The sequence below is a fragment of the Aotus nancymaae genome, unplaced genomic scaffold, assembly GCF_030222135.1.
Source record: "Aotus nancymaae isolate 86718 unplaced genomic scaffold, 86718_ANA_hifiasm-v0.15.2.pri h1tg000019l, whole genome shotgun sequence".
Lineage (NCBI taxonomy): Eukaryota > Metazoa > Chordata > Mammalia > Primates > Aotidae > Aotus > Aotus nancymaae.
In genome coordinates this window covers 21,156,946-21,174,870 of record NW_026988431.1, presented here as the reverse complement: position 1 = coordinate 21,174,870, position 17,925 = coordinate 21,156,946, and the positions used below count along the sequence as shown (strand labels likewise).

Here is a 17,925-nt window from a genome sequence, read left to right as displayed (position 1 = left end):
CTCCAGCCTGGGTGACAGAGCAAAACTGTCTCAAAAACAAAAAGAGAGGAAATCAGTATATCAGAGAGATATATGCACTCCTGTGTTTGTTTCAGTGCTGTTAACAATGGCTAAGATTTGGAAGCAGCCTATGAATCCATCAACAGATGAATGGATAAAGTAAAGATGAACATATAAAGAAAACAGGGTACATATATACAATGGAGTACTATTCAGCCATAAAGAAGAATGAATTCCAGTCTTTTGCAACAACAGGGATAGAACTGGAGATCATTATGTTAAGTGAAATAAGCCAGGCGCAGAAAGAAAAACATTGCATGTTCTCATTTATTTGTGGGATCTAAAAATAAAAACAATTGAACTCATGGAAATAAAGTAGAAGGATGATTACCAGAGGCTGAGAAAGATAGTGGGGGTGGGAGAGAAAAAAAAATAGAAAGAATGAATAAGACCCACTACTTGATAGCACATTAGGGTGACTATAGTCAATAAAACTTAATTCTACATTTTAAAATAACATAAAGAGTATAATTGTATTGTTTGTAACTCAAAGTACAAATGCTTGAGGGGATGGATACACCATTCTCCAAGATGTGCTTATTTTCACGTTGCACGCTCATGTCAAAACATCTCATGTACCCCATAAATATATATACCTACTCTGTACCCAAAAAAAAGAGAAAGAATAATGTTAAAAATGTTCAACTTCTCAACTGTAGTTATCTCTAGCTAATGGGATTTCGAGGTTACATTTATTCTTTCTTCATCTGTTAATATTCAAATTTTACACAATTATAATATATTTCTGTAATGAAAAATAAAGGTACTTTCCTTATGAGGAAAAAATTAAGACAATATTTAAAAGATCATATTCTACAACTTTTCAAGAGGCCAATGAAACTTCCATAAAAATCAGCAAATGAAGAGAATTGTAGTCATGTTATGGTTCATTAGAGCTCTTTTAAATATTAAAAAATCAGACTTATTTTTCTCAGTGTTAAATGCTTATAAGGAATCTCATTATAGGTTGTCTATACAGTGTACATATTTATGGACATAGTTCTTTTTATTTTTTATTTTATTTTGAGACAGGGTCTCACACTTGCCCAGGCCTAGACTGCAGTGGTGCAATCGTGGTTCACTGCAACTTGGAACTCCTGGGCTCAAGCAATCCTCCCATCTTAGCCTCCCAAGTAGTGGGAACTACAGGCAGGTGCCGCCATGCCTGGCTAATTTATTTATTTATTTTTTATAGATACAGGTTCTCACTATGTTGCCCAGGCTGGTCCTCGAACTCCTGGGCTCAAGGGATCCACCTGCCTCGGCCTCCCAAAGTGCTGGGATTACAAGAGTGAGCCACTGTGCCCAGACCAAAGTTCTTTTAAAAACAATTAAAGAGCATTGGACTAGACGGTGCAATAAACATGAAACTTTTTCAAATGTGAATAAAATATTTTCACAAGACAGAGAAGGAAGAAAGGAGGAAAGAAACAAAGGAAAGGAATGGGCTAGGGAAGCAGAGGGGTAAAGCTATGGAGAGAAGTCAAGACTGCAAGAAGGAATATGGCATCTGCGCAGAAAGCAACGGGCAGTGTGAGAGTAGAGACAATCTTAGACACGCTGGAAACATGTTAGGGAATGTAAAGAACCAGCAGATACTTCCTTATTGCTGACAAAAAAGAAGAAAGGAAAGAAAAGGAGAGGAATGAAGATGGGAGGGAGAGGAGAGGAGAAGGAAAGCGGAGGGGAGGGGAGGGGAGAGGAGAAAGATGGGGAGTGAGGAAAATAACACATCAGCTATGAAAGAAGTGATTGGTAGACTCCAGAGAGTGAAGCAATGGGGATGGGAGGCTATAAACAAAAATTTGGGAGGAAGAGCATAGAAAGAGAGTCTAGTGTTAGACAGCAGTGGAGGAAAAAAAGTAAAGAAATAAGAAATAAGGAGCAAGAAAGAGTGGGTATTGTGCTGCAGTGAACGGCAGCTCTTCTAGCTAATGAAGATTGAGTTTATGAACGTTGCACAATCCATAGGCTTTCTCAGGACATGTATCAGAGTCTACTTCTCAATCCTTTATTGTATCAAGACTTTACTTAGCATCAACATATTAGCAATGGAGTTTTATTTATAGCACCATAAAAATCTAATGCCTTTTTAGTTGTGCTATGGAATAATTCTAGTAATATGCTACTAGACATGAAACTTGGGATCACTAAATAATAATAATATCTAATAATTATGAGCCCTTAACTATGTTCCAGTGCTATGTTAAGCATCTGGCATCTACTCAATCCTCACAAAATTACTGTATCCATTTAAGAGATAAGAATGTGTAATGCTCGAATAAGTAAATTGCCCAAGTTTTAAAAGATAGTAAATGGATGAGCTAGGATTTGAACCTGATCTAATTCAAAAATGTGTGAACTTGACCATTACCCAATATTCTTTATATAAAATTAAGCATTTAGAATAAGTCTTTTGAGTCGAGTGCCGTGGTGCATGCCTGTAATCCCAGCACTTTGGGAGGTCAAGATGGAAGCATCGCTTGAGCTCAGGAGTTTGAGACCAGCCTAGACAACATACGAAGACTTCATCTCTATTTAAAAACTCAAAAAATTAAAGGCCAGGTGCAGTGGCTCACGCCTGTAATCCTAGCACTTTGGGAGGCCGAGGTGGGTGGATCACCTGAGGTCAGGAGTTCAAGACCAGCCTGACCATCATGGTGAAACCCCATCTTAATAAATAATTAAAAATTTTAAAAAATTTAAAAAATTAAAAATAAAAAAAAAACTCAAAAAATTAGCCAGGCATGGTACTGCACACCTGTAGTCCCAGCTGTTCAGGAGGCTAAGATGGAAGGATCGCTTGAGCCTAGGAGGTGGAGGCTGCAATGAGCCATGATCACACCACTGCACTTCAGCCTGGGCAACAGAGAGACCCCTGTCTAAAAAAAATTTAAATAAAAATTTTTTTAAAACCGTAAGTATATGCAGTACATGTTTTCCCAGCTACCATTGTTTATGACCTTATGAATAATATTGTATTAATCACCTATTATATGCCAGGCATTTAACTTGATGTACATTATCTCCTTTATTCCTCTTCACAAATCTGAGAGTCCCATATCTTCAGGCCCATTTGGCATTGGAAGACACTTACCTGCATAATAATCATTGTGAGAAACAACATACAAATCATGTCCTTCATTTCCTTCTTTAAATACTTCTTCATAGGATTTTGGTGGATTCACCACATCTTTAGCAGAGTATTCTGAAGGAAGAATTAATAAAATCAGTTTCAAGGTATTTTTTAATCTATCATATAGTCAACTTATATTGACTGGAACAAATGAAAGATTAGGTATGCTGGATGCAAGGCTACAGAGACATCCTGAGAGATGACAAAGCCAACATAAACGATTTATCAAGAAAGGGAAGCTCATTTGACCTGGCTCACCTCCTAGAAGTCTGAAGAACATTAGAACTCTGTTATCAGTTGGCTGGGCCCAGTGGCTTCACACACTTTGGGAAGCCAAAGAGGATGGATCACCTGAAGTCAGGAGTTCAAGACCAGCCTGGCCAACATGACGAAACCCCATTTCTACTAAAAAAAAAAAAATACAAAAAAAAAAATTCCAGCTTTCCAGCCTGGCCAACATGGTGAAAACCCATCTCTAACTAAAAATACAAAAATTAGCCAAGCTTGGTGGCGCGTGCCTGTCATCCAAGCTACTCTACTTGGGAGGCTGAGGCAGGCGAATCGCTTGAACCCAGGAAGTGGAGGTTGCAGTGAGCAGAGATTGTGCCACTGCACTCCATCCTGGGCAACAGAGTGAGACTGTCTGAAAAAAAAAAAAGAACTCTATTATCAGTTAACTGTTTAGTTGTGGTAAGCCATGTTCCAGTATAATTTTTATTTTAGTTTGCTGCAGACTTCTCAAGATGATCTAAACAAATCAGAATTGCAATTTAGTACCCCTCATACCCTGTGGGGTAGCCATGGTTTTCATTTTCGCAGTTGTAAATGGAAGCAAACATCTTCTGTCTGTTTTGATCTGAATCTGTATTTCCAGGCCAGGTGCGGTAGCTCAGGCCTGTAATTTCAGCATTTTGGGAGGTCAAGGTGGGTGGATCATCTGAGGTCAGGAGTTCGAGACCAGCCTAAGCAATATAGTGAAACCCTGTCTCTACTAAAAATACAAAAATCAGACAGACGTGGTGGCACACACCTGTAATATCAGGTACTCAGGGGATTGAGGAAGGAGCATCGCTTGAACCTGGGAGGCAGAGGTTGCAGGGAACTGAGATCACTACATTGCACTCCAGCCTGGGCAACCAGAGTGGGACTCCATCTCAAAATAAATAAATAAATAAATATGAATTTGTGTCTTCAGTGTAGCCAGAGGTACCAGGGAAATCACTGGAACCAGGAAGAAATTCTTCTATTGGTCCTAAACCTAGAAAAGATGTTGGTTTAATAGCTGCATTCCCATGACTAGTGGTACCCAGTTTTATGTACAGTGAATAATTTTGTTTTTACTGTTTTAGATAATTTGTAAATGTAACCCCATTTACAATTTCACTCTTCCCTTTTGACCTAACAACATAGATTAAGAAATTTCTCTTCTTTTGGCCCTTCTACCAAGAATTAAGGTATATAAACTGATAGTTAAGAATACAGAAGACGATTCCGTTCAAAATAATCCCGTAAAGCAGAACTTCTTTTTGATATGTGAACCATTACACTTAATAATACACATATACACGTGTTTTTAAAACATTGTTCCTTTTATATATTTAAATAAGGCACACTTAGAGAATACTTTCCATATTAAATAAACTACTCCTAGGTAGCAGTTATGATATGACTGCTATAATGTCATGTCTAACATTTCACATATATTGGATTAAACCTATCAAAAAGAAGAGGCAGAGAATAGTGGCTCACACCTGTAATCCCAGCAGTTTGGGAGGTCAAGGCGGGAGAATCACTGAGTCCAGGAGTTTGAGGCCAGCCTGAAAACATGGTGAGACCCCAGTCTCTATATAAATACAAATATATATATGAAACATAAAAAGAAAAGGGTATTTTATCTGCTCTAAAATACATTTTTCTTTTCTTTTTTTTTTTTTTTTCCGAGACGGAGTTTCACTCTTGTTACCCAGGCTGGAGTGCAATGGCGCGATCTCGGCTCACCGCAACCTCCGCCTCCTGGGTTCAGGCGATTCTCCTGCCTCAGCCTCCTGAGTAGCTGGGATTACAGGCACGCGCCACCATGCCCAGCTAATTTTTTTTTGTATTTTTAGTAGAGACGGGGTTTCACCATGTTGACCAGGATGGTCTCGATCTCTTGACCTCGTGATCCACCCACCTCGGCCTCCCAAAGTGCTGGGATTACAGGCGTGAGCCACCGCGCCCGGCCTAAAATACATTTTTCATGTGTCAAATTTTAACAAACTTTAGATCTGATGCAATAAGGTACAACTCCAGATTTTACATTCCAAAGTATAATTTATCTTCAGAGTAGATGTCACTCTTAAGGAAAATAATCTAATGAGCTTTTCGGTGAACAAAGGTAAGGTTCCGGAAGAGAGCCTCATTGGCTATGGAAAGACAAAGACAGAATTTCTCCACAAAATAAAGAAAGATGGAATTTCAGATCTCCTATGGTAAGACTCCTAGAGTGAGGGGATAACCTGAAAAAGAAAGTAGGAGAGAAATCTGAGAAAGAAAGGCACGCAACAACATGGCAGGAAGCTGGGCCTTCAGAAGGAAGAATGGCCTATGACCAATTCCAATATGTTATTTGTTGAAAGATGGTACTCTGCTCCCTCTCAAAATCAGAATGGAAGTCAACTATGCACTCTGCCCTGTGTTTGGTTAATATGTAGGTATACCTCATGGATCTGCATGAATGGAATGCAGTATACAGCATTTCCCAAACTTACCTGTGCCATGAACTCTGTTTTGTAAAGAGTTCAGAGTCATGAACACATGTGAAGCACTGGTGGAAATAAAACACACAAATAGATGTCCAGAGCAAAGGGACTGCAGTCGTTTAGCCAGTCCCAGTGCCAATTTTGTTGAGCTCTTTCCTGTCTTTACACCATGCCTACTCTGCTCACCATATCTGTATTGTACTCCAATACCTGAATTTTTCCTGCCTCTGCATACAAACACTTCAAGAATTTGGATTCTGAGAGTAACTTTCTTGCTACTATCCCATCTTTCCTTCTTGAATCATCATTTACACTATCACCAAACACTATACCAATGGGATATTTAATCCAATTTTCCAAAGAGACTTATTTTACCACCCCCTTCCCACTCATTTTTTTTTTTTACTACCTCTGATGACTGCTGTCCCAAATGTCGTATTCATTGTATCCATTCCTTTAGGTAATCCTGGTGCTTGATCGTGAGATTTTCCTAATGGTGCTCGTCGATTGCTAAGATATATAGATTCTTTTTTATCTTTAATTTTCTGTTGAAATGTGGTAATAGGCTGTGGGTTTATCAATGTGTTTGCCTAAAGAAATCATACAACGCACAAATATATCAACAAAAAATGTATAAATCAGAAAATGGAAATCTTAATCAATAGCTGGGGAGAGGAGACTATACACACCTTCAAATGAACTGTCGGAATTGGCTATACAGTTTAAACATGCCTACACAAGAACTTTCTAATGAGTTAAAAGGTTTCAATGGCACTAAAGGGTTTACAATGAGAGCTTCCAGGTTACTCGACTCAAATATAAAGCACAAGAACCATGTGACTTCCAGAAGCTCTCTTCAGATATAGAGATCAGGTCTTCTGAATCTAGACTGTCCACTCAATAAATAGCAATAACAAACATTTTGACTCCACCTCCATCCACTCAATGTCCATATAATACTCTATAGTACCTCTAGCCAAGTCACCAAGAGAGTCTTTTTTTTTTTTGAGATGGAGTCTCACTCTATCGCCCAGGCTAGATTGCAGTGGCATGATCTCCACCTCCCAGGTTCAAGCAATTGATTCAGCCAATTCAGCCTCCCGAGTAGCTGGGATTACAGGCACCCACCACCATGCCCTGGCTATTTTTTTTTTTTTTTTTTTTTTTTTAGTAGACAAGGGGTTTTGCCATGTTGGCCAGGCTGGTCTCAAACTCCTGACCTTGGGTGATCCTCCTGCCTCGGCCTCCCAAAGTGCTGGGATTATAGGCATGAGCCACCACGCCCCACCAAGAAAGTCTTTCTTATTGTCTAACAAAGCCTGACAGCATTTTTCTTTATTGCGAAAAAATGGAATGCAGCTAGGCTTTCATCATTTGAGAGGAGAATAGTTTGTGGCTTAAACTATTAATTTCTTCATACTGTCTTGGCTGCTGCTGCTTGGATTTTTTTACTGCTCAAGATAAATGCTTTTGGAAGACAGATTGAGAAAGGGCTAGTAAAATTATGGGTGAAAAGGAGATTGGAACTAATGAATTTCACTAATACCTCATTTGTGCATTTTCACCTTGGTTAATTAATATACAAGTAAAAAGAGAAAATAAGTTACCGGTATTGAAATTTTAGATCTAATTCCATGTGTCAAATACAGTGCAATTTGGGGATCATTTGCTCTTCCGTAAAATACTCTTTCTACTCCAGCAGGTGGATATCTGAAGTTGAAATACTTTTTTGCCTCAGGTGGAGTAATTAGCTACAAAGAGTAAGCCAAGAAAATAGTATTAAGTACAGTTTCTAAAAATATTAGCACGACTGATCTACACCAATCAACCAACAACCTTAAGTGTATGTATGTAGTAAGTACATTTGGAACTACAGCCCCAAATAATGAAAATCCCCCTAAAATATATTTATTTATTAGTTAAAGTAAACAACATTTTTTTCCCATGACACAGATCCTGAGAACACGTGCCTTAAACAACATATTTTAAATGTCGTATTTAGAAAACAACCAGGAAGTATCCAGGTTAGAAAACATACCATTATTCTTACTGAAATAAATTGAATCCTCTGTAATTGAATCCCTGTAGAGCTACAAATTATAAGCCTGGGATTTTCACTTTCTTGGACAAAATCAATAGAAGATCTCAAAATACAGTAAAAAATCCAAATTGGCCACATGAAATTTATACCACTTTCGTAAGGAACGTTGAGTTGTCTATTTCTTAATGTTCACATTCAGGGTAAAAATAGAAACATAAAAGTAAAAATAGAAACATAAAAATATTTTGAAAGTGCTTACCCTGGGAAGTTTTTCAGTCAAGCAGGTTGCAACTCTGTAACCAACTGGAATACCTTTCCCTGCCTTTGGGGGGAAAATTGTTGATCATTGTCAGGGTAGAAGAGGAGCATTTTGAAGAATGAAATTTATTTTAAACTTGTCCTATGCCTCTGATCCTACAAAGTTACTTTTGGCTAACATAAAAAAAGGAAGAACAAGCCGGGCGCGGTGGCTCACGCCTGTAATCCCAGCACTTTGGGAGGCTGAGGAGGATGGATCACGAGGTCAAGAGATCGAGACCATCCTGGTCAACATGGTGAAACCCCGTCTCTACTAAAAATACAAAAAAAAAATTAGCTGGGCATGGTGGCGCGTGCCTGTAATCCCAGTTACTCAGGAGGCTGAGGCAGGAGAATCGCCTGAACCCAGGAGGCGGAGGTTGCGGTGAGCCGAGATTGCTCCATTGCACTCCAGCCTGGGTAACAAGAGCGAAACTCCGTCTCAAAAAAAAAAGGAAAAACTACTGTCTAAATTTACAGAGAAACAGACAAAAATCCTAGTGAAACGCTGGCAAGTCAAATCCAGGGATGTACTATAAACATAATATATGACAACAAGTATGGCTTAGGCCAAGAATATGAAGAAGGTTTACCCTTAGAAAATGAACTACTTTAATTCAGAAAAATATGCATATTTCAACAAATGTGACAAAGCTTTTCACAGATTGTTTTCACAGTTCTGATTTTTTTTTTTTTTTTTTTTTTTGAGACGGAGTTTTGCTCTTGTTACCCAGGCTGGAGTGCAATGGCGCGATCTCGGCTCACCGCAACCTCCGCCTCCTGGGTTCAGGCAATTCTCCTGCCTCAGCCTCCCGAGTAGCTGGGATTACAGGCACGCGCCACCATGCCCAGCTAATTTTTTGTATTAGTAGAAACGGGGTTTCACCATGTTGACCAGGATGGTCTCGATCTCTTGACCTCGTGATCCACCCGCCTCGGCCTCCCAAAGTGCTGGGATTACAGGCTTGAGCCACTGCGCCCGGCCCACAGTCCTGAATTTTAAAACTTCTTAGCAAATTGGAAATGGATACAAGCGTTCTTAACTTAAATATCAAAAATCTCCCACGAAATCATACATAATAGTGAAACATTAGAATCACTCCCATTAAAATCAGAAAAGAGACCTTGTTGTTGTTGTTTTGTTTGTTTGTTTGTTTGATAAGTCTCGCTCTGTTGCCCAGGCCAGTGGTGCAATCCTGGTTCACTGCAACCTTCCCCTCCTAGGCTCAAGCGATTCTCCTGCCTCAGCCTCCCAAGTACCTGGGATTACAGGCACCCACCACCATGCCCAGCTAATTTTTGTATTTTTTAGTAGAGACAGAGTTTCACTATGTTGGCCAGGCTGGTCTCAAACTCCTGACCTCAGGTGATCCTCCCACCTTGGCCTCCCAAAGTGCTGAGATTTCAGGGGGGGCAAACCTTGTTTTTAGTATTGTTTTTTGTTTTGTTTCGTTTTCTTCTTTGAGATAGAGTTGCACTCTGTCGCCCAGACTGGAGTTCAGTAGCACAGTCTTGGCTCACTGCATCCTCCGCCTCCCAGGCTCAAGCGATTCTCCTTCCTCAGCCTCCCAAGCAACAGGGACTACAGGTGTGTGCCATCACACCCAGCTAAATTTTGTATTTTTAGTAGACATGAGGTTTCACCATATTGATCAGGCTGGTCTTGAACTCCCGACTTCGTGATCTGCCTGCCTCGGCCTCCCAAAGTGCTGGGATTATAGGCAAAAGCCACTGCGCTGGGCCATTTTTTTTTTTATCATGGCTAATGCAATGAGGTAGGAAACAGAGATAGATGAAAGTTACATATATCAAAGAGAAAAAGACAAAAGTGTCACTATGATTATCTACCTAAAATATCCATACACAAACAAAATAGTCATTAAAAAAACAAAGGAAATAATGATAAACAATTATGACTAATAAGAGTCCAGCAAGGTGACCACAAACAAAGACAACAAAAACAATAAAAACAAATATATGGAGCAATTTCCAATCTAATTATAAGTCAAAGAAACGTAAATTAAAACAATGCCTAGCAAATTATTATTATTTTTAAAATTTATTGCTACAATCGTTTAGGAAGAGATTTGGCAATAGAAACTAGAAAAAGAGCCATGCTTTTGGCTTCTGCTGAAACTCTATCCTTAAGGATATATTCCAACACATATAAAAAGACTTTTTTTTACTTTTTTTGTTTGTTTTAGAGATGAGGTCTCACTATGTTGCCCAGGTTGATCTCAAACTCCTGGGCTCAAGTAGTCCTCCTACCTCAGCTTCACAAAGTGCTGGGATTACAGATATGAGCCGCCATCCCTGGCTGACAAACTATTTTATAGAAAATTCTGGAAAAATAAAAACTAAATGTCCAACAAGAGAACTAAAGAATTGGCTTGGCCAGGTGTGGTGGCTCACACCTGTAATTCCTGTACTTTGGGAGGCTGAGGCAGGTGGTTCACCTGAGGTCAGCAATTCAAGCCAGCCTGGCCAGCATGATGAAAACCCGTCTCTACTAAACATACAAAAAATTAGCACCTTAATCCCAGCTATTCAGGAGGCTGAGGCAGGAGAATTGCTTGAACCCAGGAGGTGGAGGTTGCTGTGAGCCAAGATGGTGCCACTGCACTCCAGCATGGGTGAGAGTGCAAGACTCTGTCTCAAAAAAAAAAAAAAAGAATTGGCTTAAATATTTTTTATCATTAAAAGATCTTTTTGAAGTCCTTGTAGTAATAGTGAAATATTATTAAATAACCAATGAAAAATAAAAACAATTTTTTTTTTTTAAGATGGGGGTTTCACCATCATGGCCAGGCTGGTCTTGAACTCCTGACCTCAGGTGATCCACCCACCTCGGCCTCCCAGAGTGCTAGGATTATAGGCATAAGCCACCGCGCCTGGCCCAATAAAAACAATTTTACACTCAATATAACCACTGCATAAAAGTGCATTTGGATGAACGCGTCATAAAAGTATAGTGTAAGTAATTAAGAACTTAGGCTCCCAAGTAGGAATTTGAGACTTCAAATCCTACCACTTTTTAGCTGTATGACTTTACGCCAACTACCTAAATTTGCTTCCATTTCCTTGCCTGTAACACAGGATTTAGTAATAGTAGATGCCTCACAGGTCACTATAAGGGCAAATGAATTAATACCAGCAAAGGTCTATGAATAGCAATATTAATACAGTGAGCCACCAATAAATATTAATGATCATGAAACAGTAAAGTGCTAATAGGCACTGTATTTCTTTTTTTTTTTTTTTGAGACGGAGTCTTGCTCTGTCACCAGGCTGGAGTGCAGCGGCGCAATCTCAGCTCACTGCAACCTCCGCCTCCTGGGTTCAAGCGATTCTTCCACCTCAGCCTCCCCAGTAGCTGGGACCACAGGCACGTGCCACCACACCGAGCTAATTTTTTTGTATTTTTAGTAGAGACGGGGTTTCATCATGTTGGCCAGGATGGTATCGATCTCTTGACCTCGTGATCCACCCACCTCTGCCTCCCAAAGTGCTGGGATTACAGGCATGAGCCATCACGCCTGGCAATAGGCACTGTATTAAGGTGGTAAGATTATAGGCGTTTTTATCCCTGTTTTCTATATTTTCTATAATGTTAATATTCTTGTGCTACAGTCAAAATAAATATTTTAACATCTTAAAAATTATTTTTAAATGAAGCCTTCTTTTGAACTAAGTTTAACCCCTCCTCTTGCCTATAATCCTAAATTCATTCCCTCCCACTCATCTAGGATCTGGTTCCACCCATTCTATTCCTTTGTGTTATCTCAAACTCCTCCACTGATTCACTAAATAATAAGATTCCTAAATGGAATCTTTACTCCTTCTCTTCACTGTCATACTTCTTAAGGGAAAAAAATTTCAAGATAGCTTTCTCCAATTCTAATAACCCATTCACTCTTAGATATACTATAATCTGAATTCTTTTTCTGTTATGTCATTCTAACAATGTTGGTAATTCTTAATGTCCAAAGTTAATTAATGTTATTTTTACTTTATTTTTAGAGACAGGCTTTCATTTTGTCACCCAGACTGGAGTGCAGTGGTGTGATCATAGCCCACTGGAAACTTGAACTCGCAGGCTCAAATTATCTTCCCACCTCAGCCTCCCAAGTAGCTAGGATTACAGGCACACGCTACCACACCTGGCTAATTTTTCTCTTTTTTGTATAAGCAGGCTCTTGCTATATTGCTCAGGCTGATGACACACTCCTGGCCTCGAAAAATCCTCCCACCTGCTGGGCATGGTGACTTATGCCTATAATCCCAGCACTTTGAGGGGCTGAGGTGGGCGGGTCACTTGAGGTCAGGAGTAGGGGACCAGCCTGGACAAGATGGCGAAAATCAAAAATACAAAAATTTAAAAAAAAAAAAAAGTCTCTATCAAAAATACAAAAATTAAAAAAAAAAAAAAAGCAAGAAAAAGTTATTAGCTGGGTGTGGTGGCATGCTCCTATAATTCCAGCTACTGGGAGGCTGAGGCGCAAGAATTGCTGGTGCCCAGAGGGCAGAGTTTGCAGCAAGCTGAGATGGCGCCACTGCATTCCAGCCTGGATGATGGAGTGAGACCCTGTCTCAAAAAACAAACCCTCCTGCCTCAGCCTCCCAAAGTGCTAAGATTACAGGTATGTACCACTGCACCAAGCCTATCAGAGATGGTTTTAACACTGCTGGTCACTCTCTCCTTGACACTCTCTTCCTTATCCTATAACATTTAGAAAGGAAGGTATGAGAAGTGGGAGGAAGTAAAGGTTTTATAATTGCCTGGGCTGGAAACTGGAAGCTGGTGTCTGCATGTGTGTGAGATCAGATCAGATCAAATCAGATCAGAAGCTATAAACTGCAGAACCAATCCAGAAATGGGAACAGGTGTGGTCAAGTAAAGTGGCTGGGAAAATCCAAAGTGGAAACCAGAAAGCAACGTGAGACAAAGAAAAAAAAAACATTCTGAGTCTGAAGGGGAAGTCTTCAAACCCAGACAAAATTTTGTGGAAGCACTATGACGTCTTCAGCTGAGTTTTATTCTCAAATTTCAGTGTGTGGAATCTTTTATTCTCATTATACCTTATGGACACTTTCGTATGTTCCTCAATAACACTATCTCAGACTTACCTTTTTCTTCGCTGACTGGTCTTTCTCCCATTTAATCATCCAGGCTTCCTTCTATTTATCAAACATGTATTTATTGAATGACCACCATAAGCCAGGTATTGTGATATGTCATGAAGGTAAACAATAAACAAGATATAGTCCTTGCCCTCAATAAGTCTCCTTATTAACATCTTCTTCACTGACCACCTCATGCCAGTATTTCCCAAGATTCTTGTCTTGATTTTCTTCTCTCATTCACATCCATGGGGCATCAATCGTCTCATATTACCAACTGTCCCCTGGCTTCTTGACCTGATATCTCATACTGAAGATAGCCAACACTGGATATTCATTTGCCGCCAAACTCAAAGAGATCATTATCAACACAGACACTGCTGAGTCATCCATCAACTTCCCTTACCATGTAGATCCACAACTGAGTGACTGTTTTTTAAAGTATCATCTAAAAACCTCGCAAAAGTGCGGTCTCCTTTCTATTCTTTGTAACTCTACATTAATTCCAGTCCATCAGAGCTTTGCAATGTCCTTCTAACTTCTTACATATCACTCAGTGTCTCCCCCTTCCAGTCCATCATAACTACTGATATCAGAATTATCCTTCTAAAAGGCAAATTTTATTTATTTCTACCCTCATTAAGATCCACCATTGATGCTGTATCCATATGTTTTACGCTTATCTTCGGGGCCTTCAGATGTCTTCTACGTATTTCTTCTTCATCTTCATCTCTCAACACCCTGCTGGCCGAATAGAACAGTTATGCCTCTCAAACATAGAAAGCTTTGGTTGTGCTCTGGACCTTTTTATGCCCAAAATGCTCTAACCTCATTCTTTCTTCAGACAAATACTGAAACCTTTCGATGTTAGCTCAATTATTACTTTTCCTATTAAGCCTTTCCCATCTCCTCTAAACAGAATTGCACAATCTTTACACTGAGTTCTGTATTCAGAGTGTACTTCTATGAAGGAAGAATCATGTTTTGTATTCATTTAGAAAACTGTATACCATTCCTTTAATTATCTGTGAGCCTAAACCTAGAAGTAAGGATCATGTACTTTCATTTTATTTTGTCCTGTACTTGGCACAATGGCTACCACAAGTCTTTGCTGAAAGAATGCGTAACTCACAGACTAAGCAATGAATGGAAAAAGAAACACTTTTCTTTTTCCAGTCATAGTACGAATATTAGGACATAGCATATACCTTCATGTATCTCAATATGTGAGAGGCTTGAGGAAAATGAAATGAAGATTAAAGGAGAAAAGAGAAAGAAATCAGCACAAATCACTGGTGTGCACAGAAAACAAAGCTGACATCTAAGAAGGGAGGCAGAGAATCAGAAATCTTAATAACATCTGCAAAGCGTCTAGTAGAGCAAGAAATACAGGAATCTCATGAAATCTTTGTGATTTGTCTCTGCAAACCAAAACAAGTTTCATCACTTTATCATCTCAATAAAGACATGGTTATACATAGTTTAGCTCCCAGGGAAAGTGGTAGGAAAAAAAAACTTACACTTGGCCAACAAGGTGTCCGATCAAAAAATTTCCCAGAGTATATGGGTCTGACGCGATCTGGAGGTTCCACTCCTGGTTCAATGTTTCCAGCCTCCATTCTCTCTTCAGGTTGTTGGGCAAACTGGCATTTGGGAGGTTCTATCACCAAGCCCATTTGCGGCTCTGAATTCTTAGTCTCATCTGGCTCCTCTGCTTGGGGTAGTCCAATGTCTACCTCCACAGGAGGCTTAATCTCTGTGCTGGGTTTCATCACAACACAGGTGGACTCTTTTTCCACTTCCTGTCTTGGTTCCATACTCAAGGCAGGCTTTCCCACTAATTCCTCTACCCCTTCAGGGCCACTAGCCAAAGGAGCTCTCCTGCTCCCTACAGCCTGTGGACTTCCATACACCCTGCCCAAAGGAGGCTGTATTCTGCGTTCATGGGTACATCCTGCAAGAGGACTCTCATTTTCTAACCCCATTTTTCCTGGCAACAGAGAAAATTTTGTTCCCTGTGAGGCTGAGACACTGCCAACTCCTAAACTACCCCTCTGCATGGGAGTCCTAGAAATATTCTGCCTTTCTAATCCCATTTCAAGCCCCTTGCTCAATGGAAATTTTGTTTCTGGTGATGCCATCCTTCCCTCATATTTATTACTAACCACAGGGCTCTCCCCGCATTTGGAATCTTCTTTTCCTAATCCCACTCTGATCCCCAACTCCATGGGAAATTTTGTTCCCATGATGACCCTCCTGCCTCCTAAATCATCCTTTCCCTCGTGGGGGTGTCCAATCTCCATGTTCACGGACGATTTCGACCCCCAAATACTCTCATTTCTCCAAGAGCACTCATCTCTAAGGGGAAAGCTGTACCTGGCTCGAGGGATGTTTCCAATCCCTTGGGGAACCCCACTCTCACAAAAGAGCACCACCTCACTCGGACTCCCTGCCCACTGCTTCCTGCCTGCCTGCCTCTTAACACCCAGCGGGGTTCACAGAAGAAAAGATGGAGTCTGTTTATCTGGTTACCTGGGAAACAGGGGCGGGGCTTGGCGCTCAATTCCTCCTGGGACGGATCCCCGTTCACTTCTCATTCTCTCCCCTCTCCTCTCTTCCCCTCCTCTCTCCTCTCCTCCCCTCCCCTCTCCACTCCTCCCCTCCCCTCCTCTCCTCTTTCTCCCCACGCCCTCTCTCTGTCTCTGTCTCTTGCCTGTCCTCTCTCCTTTCTCCCTCTCTCTCTCCTCTCCCCCTCTTCACCTCCATCCCTGCTTCCTCTCTCTTTCTCTTTACTAGATTTGGAGGGCAAGAAAACTTAAGTGATGTGGCTTTGGACGCTAGATCAAATATTCATCAACTTCTCGGTTTCCCAAGCAACATAGTCCTTTTAGGATGGTTTCAGCGATTGGCTTCTTCCTGGCCATTGGCCTCTTAATGTTGGTGATGATGAACAAATAAACTTTCTGATGATGATCACATTTTTTTAGGCCCTTCCTTATCCAAATACCTCCAATCTGCATGTAGTTATTTTAGTGCTAAAAAAGGACTTTAAATTCTGGAAATGTTATATTTAACAACTGTGGCATAAAAACATCTTAAAGTCCTTGAGAACATTTATACTTTAATAGCTAAGCTTTAAATCACATCTAAAGTGAATATTTTAAAGTTTGAGATGTGTTACACAATAAGCCATATTTTTAAAATAATGCGGCAAACTAAAACTGTGTTGTTTTTAAGTAGATTTTCTTTAAATTAAGGTTTCACCTCTCAGATTTTAATGAAAGTATATTTGATAAATATTTGTCATGTTCTACACATATAGATATAAAACACCTAGCTTAGAATTTGAACTGCATTAGGCCAGGCACAGTGGCTCACACCTGTAATCCCAGCACTTTGGGAGGCTGAGGCAGGCAGATCACTTGAGGTTAGAAGTTAGAGACCAGATTGGCCAATATGGTGAAACCCCATCTCAACTTAAACTAGAAAAATTAGGTGGGCATGGTGGCAAGTGCCTGTAATCCCAGCTACTCAGGAGGCTGAGGCAGGAGAATTCCTTGAACCTGGAAGCAGAGGTTGCAGTGAGCCAAGATTGCACCATTGCACTCCAGCCTAGTTGACAAGAGCAAAACTCAGTCTCAAAATAATAAAAAAAAATAAATAATTAAAAATAAAAAAGGCGAGTAAGGTATGCTAGGGAGGCCAAGGCAGGAGGATCACTTGAGATCAGGAGTTCAAGATCAGCCTGGCCAACATAGTGAAAACCCATCTTTATCAAAAATACTAAAATTACCTGGGTGTTGTGATGCTCACCTGTGGTCTCAGCTACTCAAGAGGCTGAGGGAAGAGAATCACTTGAACCAAGGAGACAGAGGTTGCAGTGAGCTGAGATCACACCACTGCACTCCAGCCTGGGCACAGAGCACAACTTTGTCACAAAAAAAAAAAAAAAACCTATCTTCTAGAACTTTCTAGAAGGTTAAAATAAATATTCTTCTCCTGAGTTCTTTTTTTATGGTGTGAAATTTAAATAGTTTTATTTAAGACATTGCATTGTCCATTATAATACAGTGCTTATACAGTACAATGTTATTTCCTTCCACGTGCACATGTTCCACATTCAAGTATTGAGAATGCCCAAGAATTTACTATAGCAGCTCAATTTTTAAACTGCCACAGACAACCATAGTGTGACCATGAAGAAGTATCCTGAAGACAAAGCTAACACACACAAAATAGAACAGCACTGAGATCATCAGGACCAAAGCTCTGATCAAACTATACCTAAAACTCACATAATTCTAGACGTATCAATTACATGAGCCAATGTCCCTGCTTGACTCGCATTTTCGGTTATCTTATACTGAAACATCTTTATGTCTACCACACCTAACGGTCAACATCCCTTAGGACTTCACCTCCAGGAAACTTTTCATGGCTGGTAAATGCTCTTCTCTCTTTTCCTTTGAGCTCCTCCAGTACCAAGAGTCTGAGTCGCTCACCTTATCACTTCTCTCTCTCTGACATAC

General features: G+C 40.2%; 1 protein-coding gene across 1 annotated transcript in view; it reads right to left on the bottom strand.

The window, feature by feature from the left end:
• The window catches only part of EFHB (EF-hand domain family member B), a 48,620-nt gene extending 32,855 nt beyond the window's left edge, over positions 1-15,765 (bottom strand). The window contains exons 1-5 of the mRNA XM_012466724.2: positions 14,917-15,765; positions 8,238-8,300; positions 7,545-7,688; positions 6,347-6,527; positions 3,158-3,268 (exon numbers count right to left, since the gene is read on the bottom strand). Coding sequence (XP_012322147.2) covers positions 3,158-3,268; positions 6,347-6,527; positions 7,545-7,688; positions 8,238-8,300; positions 14,917-15,699 — 1,282 coding nt within the window. The 5' untranslated portion in view covers positions 15,700-15,765. The remainder of the gene's footprint in view (positions 1-3,157; positions 3,269-6,346; positions 6,528-7,544; positions 7,689-8,237; positions 8,301-14,916) is intronic.
• Between the last annotated feature and the right edge of the window lie 2,160 nt (positions 15,766-17,925).